The sequence below is a fragment of the Ascidiella aspersa genome, chromosome 5 (assembly GCF_963924565.1).
Source record: "Ascidiella aspersa chromosome 5, kaAscAspe10.2, whole genome shotgun sequence".
Classification (NCBI taxonomy): domain Eukaryota; kingdom Metazoa; phylum Chordata; class Ascidiacea; order Phlebobranchia; family Ascidiidae; genus Ascidiella; species Ascidiella aspersa.
This window is the reverse complement of record NC_139451.1, coordinates 16,544,782-16,558,247: the sequence shown is the minus strand read 5'-3', so window position 1 is coordinate 16,558,247 and position 13,466 is coordinate 16,544,782. Positions and strand designations below refer to the sequence as shown.

General features: G+C 39.5%; 1 protein-coding gene across 2 annotated transcripts; it reads right to left on the bottom strand.

Annotated features, from left to right (window-relative positions):
- Nucleotides 1-301: 301 nt before the first annotated feature.
- Nucleotides 302-2,721, bottom strand: LOC146145121 (uncharacterized). 2 transcript variants are annotated; one of them, XM_083390217.1, is made up of 5 exons: nucleotides 2,628-2,721; nucleotides 1,503-1,755; nucleotides 1,192-1,431; nucleotides 880-1,121; nucleotides 302-794 (listed from the first exon to the last, which is right to left on the bottom strand). In XM_083390217.1, exons 2-5 carry the CDS (start codon nucleotides 1,687-1,689, stop codon nucleotides 753-755), a joined length of 711 nt encoding a protein of 236 aa, XP_083246343.1. In that variant the 5' UTR covers nucleotides 1,690-1,755; nucleotides 2,628-2,721; the 3' UTR covers nucleotides 302-752. The 2 variants fall into 2 exon arrangements, with proteins under 2 accessions (XP_083246343.1, XP_083246342.1); XM_083390216.1 differs by having other exon boundaries at nucleotides 1,202-1,431.
- Between the last annotated feature and the right edge of the window lie 10,745 nt (nucleotides 2,722-13,466).

Sequence of the window (13,466 nt, the reverse complement as noted above, 5' to 3'; positions counted from 1 at the left end):
AAAATGCGTTTTTTGGGCAAAAAATTGTTCTTTTTTGCAAATTTTAGTTTTTTCTTGACAAAAAAATTGTCCATCTCGTTTTTTATGCAAAACAAAGTCTACTTTTGTGTATTGTTGTGCCTCGTGTATTAGGTATTTCTCCAAGCCCTATTTTATTCATGTCGCACGCAACAAAAAACACTTGTCATTCCTAAACCGCTGCAAATTTTTTCGACGGCTATTTTGATGACTCAAAAACTGCTCAATTCCCGCTACAAAGCCTGACTTAACCAACTGCGTAGCACCAAGGTTGTTTGTCGGAATATGCGAGGTTTTTAATGAATTCGGCAAAAATAACGCAACAAATCACGGCACACAGATACACATTGCGGGAACGAATACAGCATATAGAATACACAGTGCGGGAAAAAATATAGCATATAGAGAATACACAGTGCGGGAACACCAGGCAAGATACGAGAAAAAAACAGTGATATTGCGAATCAAAGGCACGTTAATTCAACGAAGCTGCCGGCGTGGCATCGGCAGCTTTGCGGGCTCGCCGCATATCGCGCTTTTGGGCCTGCCACTCCTTCAGCGGGATTTGCTCCGGCTCGTTTGGGCAGTACGCCTGACCGTAGTACTGCGAATGACCGGTGATCTTTACAGCGGCCAACCCGCACTTTTTGCAGTCGTACTGCTTGCTAGGCATCGCGGCGGGTTGCGGGAGGCCAAGGCGGGCGGCCTCGATTCACTGCTGCTTGCGGCGCCGGTCAACGGTGGTGCGCAACATGTATCTCGCGGCGGGGAGTTCTCTGGAAAATAAACAACAGTTGCACGTTAAGCATGATGAAAAAGTCTGCGATAGATAAGCACAAACACAACTGCACGCATAATTACCTGGCATATCGTTGGAAGTGGAAGCTGGACTTTGCGGAGGCGCCTGCCGCTTTCTGACGGCAGCAAGCCCGACCGTGTCTTCCGGATGGGGCAGTTGCAGGGTTGGCTGCGCTCGCGGTGTCGGCGAGACCGGACGTCGCAGGATAGCGGGCAGCGATTCGGCGCTGATCGTTGTGGCCACAGGACACGGAGTACCCTGCAGCAACGTCTTCTGGGAGGAAAGCCGCGTCCGGTCCTTGTACCTAAGTACATGACAAGGGGTAAATTCACTGTTGTTTTAAGTAGTACAAATTACCAAAAACGCCACTCAACACTTGTTTACTGTCGTTTCGTTGACAGGAAGCAGTTGCAAGCCGGTCCGTTCGTACACGCGGCTGTTGATCAAGCTACGACGGAGCTCGTTGTACTTGATTACAACTGTCTTCCACTGCGACATGTAGTAGTGGCCGGACGTTGCTTTCGTCGGGGACATAAGGCGATCGCAGAGTCGCATGAAAATGGCCGACATGAGCCGAGAGTGCGAAAGCCGCTTCGCCACCGCTGGTGAACGCCCTGTCGCAAAAGGAAGGGTTAGGTAAAGCAACCAAGCAAAGGCAGCAGTGGCGCAAACCACAGGCACGTACCTGGCAGCCGTTTGCGCGTCGACGTGATGCGTCTTGCACTTGACGCGGCGGAACCTCCCGGTCGACGATTCGGGAAATTTTGGGCAAATTTTAGTGGCCGCTTGTCCATTTCATCGAGGTCCTGCCACAACTCGACGATCTGCTGGCAGGCGGCCTCCGTTAAAGCTTGCCCCTCAAATCCGACCATCACTTCGGCGAGTCTGTCGACCTTGTCCCATCCTGGGAGGCCACGCGCGTCGACGGCAGTGTCCGACTGCAAGAAAAAAAAATGATAAACCTTTGAACCGCCAAGCAGCATCTCTGCATTTTTATATTAGTGGATGGAATGAGCATTAAATTTGTACAACAGTTGTTGAACAAATTGTTAAGTTATACTTTATTAATACTTGAGCTTGTTAATATTTTAAGTTGTTGCTCTTTGTTTATATATGTTTTTAAACAACTATTAAATACCCCACCTTGAAAATCATCAAGTATAGCACTTATAAATATATATTTTGTTGTTTTTATTCATTTGTTCTCTTTATTACTAATCATCGCATACCTATTTTGGTTTGCATGAACACTTTCATTGTATTCAATATGCCCTTTTTTAAATTTTACTAATTTTTTTTGCATAATTAAATTGTTTACCTCACAAAATTTTGTGGAATTGATTTCGAAACATTGAATACTAGCCCTAAACACCTGCCCGAATAAACGGCAAAACGACTAAACTCCTTAACTTTAAACATCTTTGTTTTTCAACATTTTACATTTTCGCCCACTTTAGGTGTTTATAAATCCGCCGCACAGGCCTTACTGTTCAACCTGGGCTTGTTGCTTATGCTGCCAGGCATAATGAAATTCAATTTGCCTTTATGTGATGGAGGTCTGCAACCGAAATGTTATTCAATAATTGTTTTTTTGTCCAGAGCTTAGATATATTGAGTAGGTGTCACACATTAAAATGTTGACATTATGCACCTGCTGGATTAAAACTCAGTTATGTCTGTTGTCATGACAACCTGACACAGAACAAACACAGTACCTTGCAGTGCTATAAGAGTAATAATCTTTAACATTCTAAGAGACATATGCCTTTTCAAAAACGGTTTAGCAAAAAAACAATTCAATTGAACTTACCCAGAAGCATTTGGAAAACTTTATCCGATTCCATATCACAAAATAAGGCGGGCAATCATATAAATTCAGTTATAAAAGTTAAAACAAAAAATTGCTGTTTAATAAGCAGACAGTTTTCATTAACTTATGTTACATGTTATTTTACACAGGAACTTTTAGAAAAACATACAGCATTACAACAATTTACAATTTTGCAAAGCAAACAAACAAAGTTACTGCCCTTGCGACGATTTGAAACACAGAATACCAAGAATATTTTTTTTAGAATTTTATTGTAAATACGAATGTTTTATAAGAGAAAAACAGTTGCTTATTCTGTCTCACTCATTTAAGCAACTATTTGAATAGCACATAATGGCTAATACAACAATCTGCCTCTTGTGTAAAACCTTTTATCTGAAAGTGATTTAAATGGTTTACAATTTGGTAAACCTTTTTTTTAACTTTTAATGGGCATAAAGATGACAATATGATAAAAATGAACTTGTTTCACAATGCGTTGCCGTTAAGTTAGAAGTTAGCATAAATATTACATTTCCTAATGCTATGTTTTTAAAGTATGCATTGCCACAAACTTAGTACATGTCATAAGAATATGTTTTAGTAGTGATGAGTGACAGACTAAAACATAGTTTAATGACATGACATGTTATGGTAGGCAACTTTGTAAAATTTCCTAGGTATAGCAAATAAAAAAAAATTGTTCAGTTACAGTTTAACAGCGTAGGATTTTAATCATTGCAGTAAAATATATTGAAGTAAATTTTATTTTTTAGGTATCCATGGTCTACTCGTCTTCTAAAAAGAAGAGCTGTTTGCGGCCTTTACTGAGCAAACCTTTGAACCACCAAGCAGCATCACTGCATTTGTATATTAGTGGATGGAATGAGCATTAAATTTGTACAACAGTTGTTGAACAAATTGTTAAGTTATACTTTATTAATACTTGAGCTTGTTAATATCTTAAGTTGTTGCTCTTTGTTTATAAATGTTTTTAAACAACTATTAAATACCCCACCTTGAAAATCATTAAGTATAGCACTTATTACTATATATTTTGTTGCTTTTATTTATTTTTTCTCTTTATTACTAATTATCGCATACCTATTTTGGTTTGCATGAACACTTTCATTGTATTCAATATGCGCTTTTCAAATTTTACTAATTTTTTTGCATAATAAAATTGTTTACCTCACAAAATTTTGTGGAATTGATTTCGAAACATTGAATACTAGCCCTAAACACCTGCCCGAATAAACGGCAAAACGACTAAACTCCTTAAATTTAAACATCTTTGTTTTTCAACATTTTACATTTTCGCCCATTTTAGGTGTTTATAAATCCGCCGCACAGGCCTTACTGTTCAACCTGGGCTTGTTGCTTATGCTGCCAGGCATAATGAAATTCAATTTGCCTTTATGTGATGGAGGTCTGCAACCGAAATGTTATTCAATAATTGTTTTTTTGTCCAGATGAGCTTAGATATATTGAGTAGGTGTCACACATTAAAATGTTGACATTATGCACCTGCTGGATTAAAACCCAGTTATATCTGTTGTCATGACCAGCTGACACCGGACAAACACAGCACCTTGCAGTGCTATAAGAGTAATAATCTTAAACATGCTACGAGACATATGCCTTTTCAAAAACGGTTCAGCAAAAAACAATTCAATTGAACTTACCCAGAAGCATTTGGAAAATCGGCGCTGGTCTAGAATCCTACCACAAAGCGCATTATTTGGGTTAGGTTGCGGGTTAGCGTTTGGGTTAAGGTGGGTCAAGTATTATTATTAAATAAATAATATAATAATACTTGACCCACCCACACCCAAACGCTAACCCGCAACCTAACTCAATTTTGTGCGTTGATTTCATAACTGTGGTAGGATTCTAGACCAGCGCCGGAAAATCTTTATCCGATTCCATATCACAAAATAAGGCGGGCAATCATATAAATTAAGTTATAAAAGATAAAACAAAAAATTGCTGTTTTCAGACAAGCAGACAGCTTTCATTAACTTATGTCACATGTTATTTTGGCGCTCGTCTAGAATCCTACCACAACGAACATTATTTTGGTTAGGGTGCCGGTTAGCGTTTGGGTTTGGGTGAGTCCAGTAATAGTGTTAAACAATATTACTTGACCTACCCACACCCAAACCGACACCCTAACCCACATATTATGCATTGCTTAATAATCATTTCAACGTTGTGGTAGGATTCTAGACCAGCGCCGTTATTTTACACAGGAACAAAAACATACAGCATTACAAGCAATTTACAATTTTGCAAAGCAAACGAAGTTACTGCGCTTGCGACGATTTGAAACACAGAATACCAAGCATATTTTTCTTAGAATTGTTGAAGCAAACCTTCATAAACCTCTACTTAGCTTATCACAAATGTGCAACACTTTAAACTACAACTACACCAAGCACAAAGAACAAAAAAGTGTCATCATGAACAACATACAACTGTAACGCAGATTTGGGATAATCCTCTACCGCCAACTTGTGTTGGTCTTAAAAAAAAAAAGATTTTTTATTTAATTTATACAAAAGCATATAGAAAAACATGTCTGCGTTAATAGACAAGTACATAAACAAAGGGAAAATTTTTATTTTTTTTAGTAAACAAATTTTCTTGAAACAAATTTTCCTTGAAACGTTTTTCATTTTTTGATACCTAAAATTTGCTTCCTGCCGTATACAAGGTTAAGCGTCAAATCTTTATTTGAGCGAAATCGACGATTTCCTACGGTAGAAGTGCTCAGATGTTGCACGTGAGTCTATAGCCGAAACGGCATCAAAATTCGTTAAGAAATGACAAAGTTACCGTTTTGGCCAAAATCGCATTTTAGCGAAAAAACTCGATTTTCGGTTAAGCGTCAAATCTTTATTTGAGCAAAATCGACGATTTCCTACGGTAGAAGTGCTCAGATGTTGCACGTGAGTCTATAGCCGAAACGGCATCAAAATTCGTTAAGAAATGACAAAGTTACCGTTTTGGCCAAAATCGCATTTTAGCGAAAAAACTCGATTTTCGGTTAAGCGTCAAATCTTTATTTGAGCGAAATCGACGATTTCCTACGGTAGAAGTGCTCAGATGTTGCACGTGAGTCTATAGCCGAAACGGCATCAAAATTCGTTAAGAAATGACAAAGTTACCGTTTTGGCCAAAATCGCATTTTAGCGAAAAAACTCGATTTTCGGTTAAGCGTCAAATCTTTATTTGAGCAAAATCGACGATTTCCTACGGTAGAAGTGCTCAGATGTTGCACGTGAGTCTATAGCCGAAACGGCATCAAAATTCGTTAAGAAATGACAAAGTTACCGTTTTGGCCAAAATCGCATTTTAGCGAAAAAACTCGATTTTCGGTTAAGCGTCAAATCTTTATTTGAGCGAAATCGACGATTTCCTACGGTAGAAGTGCTCAGATGTTGCACGTGAGTCTATAGCCGAAACGGCATCAAAATTCGTTAAGAAATGACAAAGTTACCGTTTTGGCCAAAATCGCATTTTAGCGAAAAAACTCGATTTTCGGTTAAGCGTCAAATCTTTATTTGAGCGAAATCGACGATTTCCTACGGTAGAAGTGCTCAGATGTTGCACGTGAGTCTATAGCCGAAACGGCATCAAAATTCGTTAAGAAATGACAAAGTTACCGTTTTGGCCAAAATCGCATTTTAGCGAAAAAACTCGATTTTCGGTTAAGCGTCAAATCTTTATTTGAGCGAAATCGACGATTTCCTACGGTAGAAGTGCTCAGATGTTGCACGTGAGTCTATAGCCGAAACGGCATCAAAATTCGTTAAGAAATGACAAAGTTACCGTTTTGGCCAAAATCGCATTTTAGCGAAAAAACTCGATTTTCGGTAGCGTCAAATCTTTATTTGAGCGAAATCGACGATTTCCTACGGTAGAAGTGCTCAGATGTTGCACGTGAGTCTATAGCCGAAACGGCATCAAAATTCGTTAAGAAATGACAAAGTTACCGTTTTGGCCAAAATCGCATTTTAGCGAAAAAACTCGATTTTCGGTTAAGCGTCAAATCTTTATTTGAGCGAAATCGACGATTTCCTACGGTAGAAGTGCTCAGATGTTGCACGTGAGTCTATAGCCGAAACGGCATCAAAATTCGTTAAGAAATGACAAAGTTACCGTTTTGGCCAAAATCGCATTTTAGCGAAAAAACTCGATTTTCGGTTAAGCGTCAAATCTTTATTTGAGCGAAATCGACGATTTCCTACGGTAGAAGTGCTCAGATGTTGCACGTGAGTCTATAGCCGAAACGGCATCAAAATTCGTTAAGAAATGACAAAGTTACCGTTTTGGCCAAAATCGCATTTTAGCGAAAAAACTCGATTTTCGGTTAAGCGTCAAATCTTTATTTGAGCGAAATCGACGATTTCCTACGGTAGAAGTGCTCAGATGTTGCACGTGAGTCTATAGCCGAAACGGCATCAAAATTCGTTAAGAAATGACAAAGTTACCGTTTTGGCCAAAATCGCATTTTAGCGAAAAAACTCGATTTTCGGTTAAGCGTCAAATCTTTATTTGAGCGAAATCGACGATTTCCTACGGTAGAAGTGCTCAGATGTTGCACGTGAGTCTATAGCCGAAACGGCATCAAAATTCGTTAAGAAATGACAAAGTTACCGTTTTGGCCAAAATCGCATTTTAGCGAAAGAAACTCGATTTTCGGTTAAGCGTCAAATCTTTATTTGAGCGAAATCGACGATTTCCTACGGTAGAAGTGCTCAGATGTTGCACGTGAGTCTATAGCCGAAACGGCATCAAAATTCGTTAAGAAATGACAAAGTTACCGTTTTGGCCAAAATCGCATTTTAGCGAAATTTCGGTTAAGCGTCAAATCTTTATTTGAGCGAAATCGACGATTTCCTACGGTAGAAGTGCTCAGATGTTGCACGTGAGTCTATAGCCGAAACGGCATCAAAATTCGTTAAGAAATGACAAAGTTACCGTTTTGGCCAAAATCGCATTTTAGCGAAAAAACTCGATTTTCGGTGCGTCAAATCTTTATTTGAGCGAAATCGACGATTTCCTACGGTAGAAGTGCTCAGATGTTGCACGTGAGTCTATAGCCGAAACGGCATCAAAATTCGTTAAGAAATGACAAAGTTACCGTTTTGGCCAAAATCGCATTTTAGCGAAAAAACTCGATTTTCGGTGCGTCAAATCTTTATTTGAGCGAAATCGACGATTTCCTACGGTAGAAGTGCTCAGATGTTGCACGTGAGTCTATAGCCGAAACGGCATCAAAATTCGTTAAGAAATGACAAAGTTACCGTTTTGGCCAAAATCGCATTTTAGCGAAAAAACTCGATTTTCGGTTAAGCGTCAAATCTTTATTTGAGCGAAATCGACGATTTCCTACGGTAGAAGTGCTCAGATGTTGCACGTGAGTCTATAGCCGACCGAAACGGCATCAAAATTCGTTAAGAAATGACAAAGTTACCGTTTTGGCCAAAATCGCATTTTAGCGAAAAAACTCGATTTTCGGTTAAGCGTCAAATCTTTATTTGAGCGAAATCGACGATTTCCTACGGTAGAAGTGCTCAGATGTTGCACGTGAGTCTATAGCCGAAACGGCATCAAAATTCGTTAAGAAATGACAAAGTTACCGTTTTGGCCAAAATCGCATTTTAGCGAAAAAACTCGATTTTCGGTTAAGCGTCAAATCTTTATTTGAGCGAAATCGACGATTTCCTACGGTAGAAGTGCTCAGATGTTGCACGTGAGTCTATAGCCGAAACGGCATCAAAATTCGTTAAGAAATGACAAAGTTACCGTTTTGGCCAAAATCGCATTTTAGCGAAAAAACTCGATTTTCGGTTAAGCGTCAAATCTTTATTTGAGCGAAATCGACGATTTCCTACGGTAGAAGTGCTCAGATGTTGCACGTGAGTCTATAGCCGAAACGGCATCAAAATTCGTTAAGAAATGACAAAGTTACCGTTTTGGCCAAAATCGCATTTTAGCGAAAAAACTCGATTTTCGGTTAAGCGTCAAATCTTTATTTGAGCGAAATCGACGATTTCCTACGGTAGAAGTGCTCAGATGTTGCACGTGAGTCTATAGCCGAAACGGCATCAAAATTCGTTAAGAAATGACAAAGTTACCGTTTTGGCCAAAATCGCATTTTAGCGAAAAAACTCGATTTTCGGTGCGTCAAATCTTTATTTGAGCGAAATCGACGATTTCCTACGGTAGAAGTGCTCAGATGTTGCACGTGAGTCTATAGCCGAAACGGCATCAAAATTCGTTAAGAAATGACAAAGTTACCGTTTTGGCCAAAATCGCATTTTAGCGAAAAAACTCGATTTTCGGTTAAGCGTCAAATCTTTATTTGAGCGAAATCGACGATTTCCTACGGTAGAAGTGCTCAGATGTTGCACGTGAGTCTATAGCCGAAACGGCATCAAAATTCGTTAAGAAATGACAAAGTTACCGTTTTGGCCAAAATCGCATTTTAGCGAAAAAACTCGATTTTCGGTTAAGCGTCAAATCTTTATTTGAGCGAAATCGACGATTTCCTACGGTAGAAGTGCTCAGATGTTGCACGTGAGTCTATAGCCGAAACGGCATCAAAATTCGTTAAGAAATGACAAAGTTACCGTTTTGGCCAAAATCGCATTTTAGCGAAAAAACTCGATTTTCGGTTAAGCGTCAAATCTTTATTTGAGCGAAATCGACGATTTCCTACGGTAGAAGTGCTCAGATGTTGCACGTGAGTCTATAGCCGAAACGGCATCAAAATTCGTTAAGAAATGACAAAGTTACCGTTTTGGCCAAAATCGCATTTCAGCGAAAAAACTCGATTTTCGGTGCGTCAAATCTTTATTTGAGCGAAATCGACGATTTCCTACGGTAGAAGTGCTCAGATGTTGCACGTGAGTCTATAGCCGAAACGGCATCAAAATTCGTTAAGAAATGACAAAGTTACCGTTTTGGCCAAAATCGCATTTTAGCGAAAAAACTCGATTTTCGGTGCGTCAAATCTTTATTTGAGCGAAATCGACGATTTCCTACGGTAGAAGTGCTCAGATGTTGCACGTGAGTCTATAGCCGAAACGGCATCAAAATTCGTTAAGAAATGACAAAGTTACCGTTTTGGCCAAAATCGCATTTTAGCGAAAAAACTCGATTTTCGGTTAAGCGTCAAATCTTTATTTGAGCGAAATCGACGATTTCCTACGGTAGAAGTGCTCAGATGTTGCACGTGAGTCTATAGCCGAAACGGCATCAAAATTCGTTAAGAAATGACAAAGTTACCGTTTTGGCCAAAATCGCATTTTAGCGAAAAAACTCGATTTTCGGTTAAGCGTCAAATCTTTATTTGAGCGAAATCGACGATTTCCTACGGTAGAAGTGCTCAGATGTTGCACGTGAGTCTATAGCCGAAACGGCATCAAAATTCGTTAAGAAATGACAAAGTTACCGTTTTGGCCAAAATCGCATTTTAGCGAAAAAACTCGATTTTCGGTTAAGCGTCAAATCTTTATTTGAGCGAAATCGACGATTTCCTACGGTAGAAGTGCTCAGATGTTGCACGTGAGTCTATAGCCGAAACGGCATCAAAATTCGTTAAGAAATGACAAAGTTACCGTTTTGGCCAAAATCGCATTTTAGCGAAAAAACTCGATTTTCGGTTAAGCGTCAAATCTTTATTTGAGCGAAATCGACGATTTCCTACGGTAGAAGTGCTCAGATGTTGCACGTGAGTCTATAGCCGAAACGGCATCAAAATTCGTTAAGAAATGACAAAGTTACCGTTTTGGCCAAAATCGCATTTTAGCGAAAAAACTCGATTTTCGGTTAAGCGTCAAATCTTTATTTGAGCGAAATCGACGATTTCCTACGGTAGAAGTGCTCAGATGTTGCACGTGAGTCTATAGCCGAAACGGCATCAAAATTCGTTAAGAAATGACAAAGTTACCGTTTTGGCCAAAATCGCATTTTAGCGAAAAAACTCGATTTTCGGTTAAGCGTCAAATCTTTATTTGAGCGAAATCGACGATTTCCTACGGTAGAAGTGCTCAGATGTTGCACGTGAGTCTATAGCCGAAACGGCATCAAAATTCGTTAAGAAATGACAAAGTTACCGTTTTGGCCAAAATCGCATTTTAGCGAAAAAACTCGATTTTCGGTTAAGCGTCAAATCTTTATTTGAGCGAAATCGACGATTTCCTACGGTAGAAGTGCTCAGATGTTGCACGTGAGTCTATAGCCGAAACGGCATCAAAATTCGTTAAGAAATGACAAAGTTACCGTTTTGGCCAAAATCGCATTTTAGCGAAAAAACTCGATTTTCGGTTAAGCGTCAAATCTTTATTTGAGCGAAATCGACGATTTCCTACGGTAGAAGTGCTCAGATGTTGCACGTGAGTCTATAGCCGAAACGGCATCAAAATTCGTTAAGAAATGACAAAGTTACCGTTTTGGCCAAAATCGCATTTTAGCGAAAAAACTCGATTTTCGGTTAAGCGTCAAATCTTTATTTGAGCGAAATCGACGATTTCCTACGGTAGAAGTGCTCAGATGTTGCACGTGAGTCTATAGCCGAAACGGCATCAAAATTCGTTAAGAAATGACAAAGTTACCGTTTTGGCCAAAATCGCATTTTAGCGAAAAAACTCGATTTTCGGTTAAGCGTCAAATCTTTATTTGAGCGAAATCGACGATTTCCTACGGTAGAAGTGCTCAGATGTTGCACGTGAGTCTATAGCCGAAACGGCATCAAAATTCGTTAAGAAATGACAAAGTTACCGTTTTGGCCAAAATCGCATTTTAGCGAAAAAACTCGATTTTCGGTTAAGCGTCAAATCTTTATTTGAGCGAAATCGACGATTTCCTACGGTAGAAGTGCTCAGATGTTGCACGTGAGTCTATAGCCGAAACGGCATCAAAATTCGTTAAGAAATGACAAAGTTACCGTTTTGGCCAAAATCGCATTTTAGCGAAAAAACTCGATTTTCGGTTAAGCGTCAAATCTTTATTTGAGCGAAATCGACGATTTCCTACGGTAGAAGTGCTCAGATGTTGCACGTGAGTCTATAGCCGAAACGGCATCAAAATTCGTTAAGAAATGACAAAGTTACCGTTTTGGCCAAAATCGCATTTTAGCGAAAAAACTCGATTTTCGGTTAAGCGTCAAATCTTTATTTGAGCGAAATCGACGATTTCCTACGGTAGAAGTGCTCAGATGTTGCACGTGAGTCTATAGCCGAAACGGCATCAAAATTCGTTAAGAAATGACAAAGTTACCGTTTTGGCCAAAATCGCATTTTAGCGAAAAAACTCGATTTTCGGTTAAGCGTCAAATCTTTATTTGAGCGAAATCGACGATTTCCTACGGTAGAAGTGCTCAGATGTTGCACGTGAGTCTATAGCCGAAACGGCATCAAAATTCGTTAAGAAATGACAAAGTTACCGTTTTGGCCAAAATCGCATTTCAGCGAAAAAACTCGATTTTCGGTGCGTCAAATCTTTATTTGAGCGAAATCGACGATTTCCTACGGTAGAAGTGCTCAGATGTTGCACGTGAGTCTATAGCCGAAACGGCATCAAAATTCGTTAAGAAATGACAAAGTTACCGTTTTGGCCAAAATCGCATTTTAGCGAAAAAACTCGATTTTCGGTTAAGCGTCAAATCTTTATTTGAGCGAAATCGACGATTTCCTACGGTAGAAGTGCTCAGATGTTGCACGTGAGTCTATAGCCGAAACGGCATTCAAAATTCGTTAAGAAATGACAAAGTTACCGTTTTGGCCAAAATCGCATTTTAGCGAAAAAACTCGATTTTCGGTGCGTCAAATCTTTGTTTGAGCGAAATCGACGATTTCCTACGGTAGAAGTGCTCAGATGTTGCACGTGAGTCTATAGCCGAAACGGCATCAAAATTCGTTAAGAAATGACAAAGTTACCGTTTTGGTCAAAATCGCATTTTAGCGAAAAAACTCGATTTTCGGTTAAGCGTCAAATCTTTGTTTGAGCGAAATCGACGATTTCCTACGGTAGAAGTGCTCAGATGTTGCACGTGAGTTTATAGCCGAAACGGCATCAAAATTCGTTAAGAAATGACAAAGTTACCGTTTTGGCCAAAATCGCATTTTAGCGAAAAAACTCGATTTTCGGTGCGTCAAATCTTTATTTGAGCGAAATCGACGATTTCCTACGGTAGAAGTGCTCAGATGTTGCACGTGAGTCTATAGCCGAAACGGCATCAAAATTCGTTAAGAAATGACAAAGTTACCGTTTTGGCCAAAATCGCATTTTAGCGAAAAAACTCGATTTTCGGTGCGTCAAATCTTTGTTTGAGCGAAATCGACGATTTCCTACGGTAGAAGTGCTCAGATGTTGCACGTGAGTCTATAGCCGAAACGGCATCAAAATTCGTTAAGAAATGACAAAGTTACCGTTTTGGCCAAAATCGCATTTTAGCGAAAAAACTCGATTTTCGGTGCGTCAAATCTTTATTTGAGCGAAATCGACGATTTCCTACGGTAGAAGTGCCCAGATGTTGCACGTGAGTCTATAGCCGAAACGGCATCAAAATTCGTTAAGAAATGACAAAGTTACCGTTTTGGCCAAAATCGCATTTTAGCGAAAAAACTCGATTTTCGGTTAAGCGTCAAATCTTTATTTGAGCGAAATCGACGATTTCCTACGGTAGAAGTGCTCAGATGTTGCACGTGAGTCTATAGCCGAAACGGCATCAAAATTCGTTAAGAAATGACAAAGTTACCGTTTTGGCCAAAATCGCATTTTAGCGAAAAAACTCGATTTTCGGTAAGCGTCAAATCTTTATTTGAG

Excerpts from the sequence above, each read along its gene's own strand:
- LOC146145121 (XM_083390216.1), bottom strand. The coding sequence starts at position 1,689 with ATGGTCGGATTTGAGGGGCAAGCTTTAACGGAGGCCGCCTGCCAGCAG. Across the intron at positions 1,432-1,502 it reads GACGCGCAAACGGCTGCCAG|GGCGTTCACCAGCGGTGGCG; the intron begins GTACGTGCCTGT and ends CTTTTGCGACAG. Across the intron at positions 795-879 it reads CACTTCCAACGATATGCCAG|AGAACTCCCCGCCGCGAGAT; the intron begins GTAATTATGCGT and ends TTTATTTTCCAG.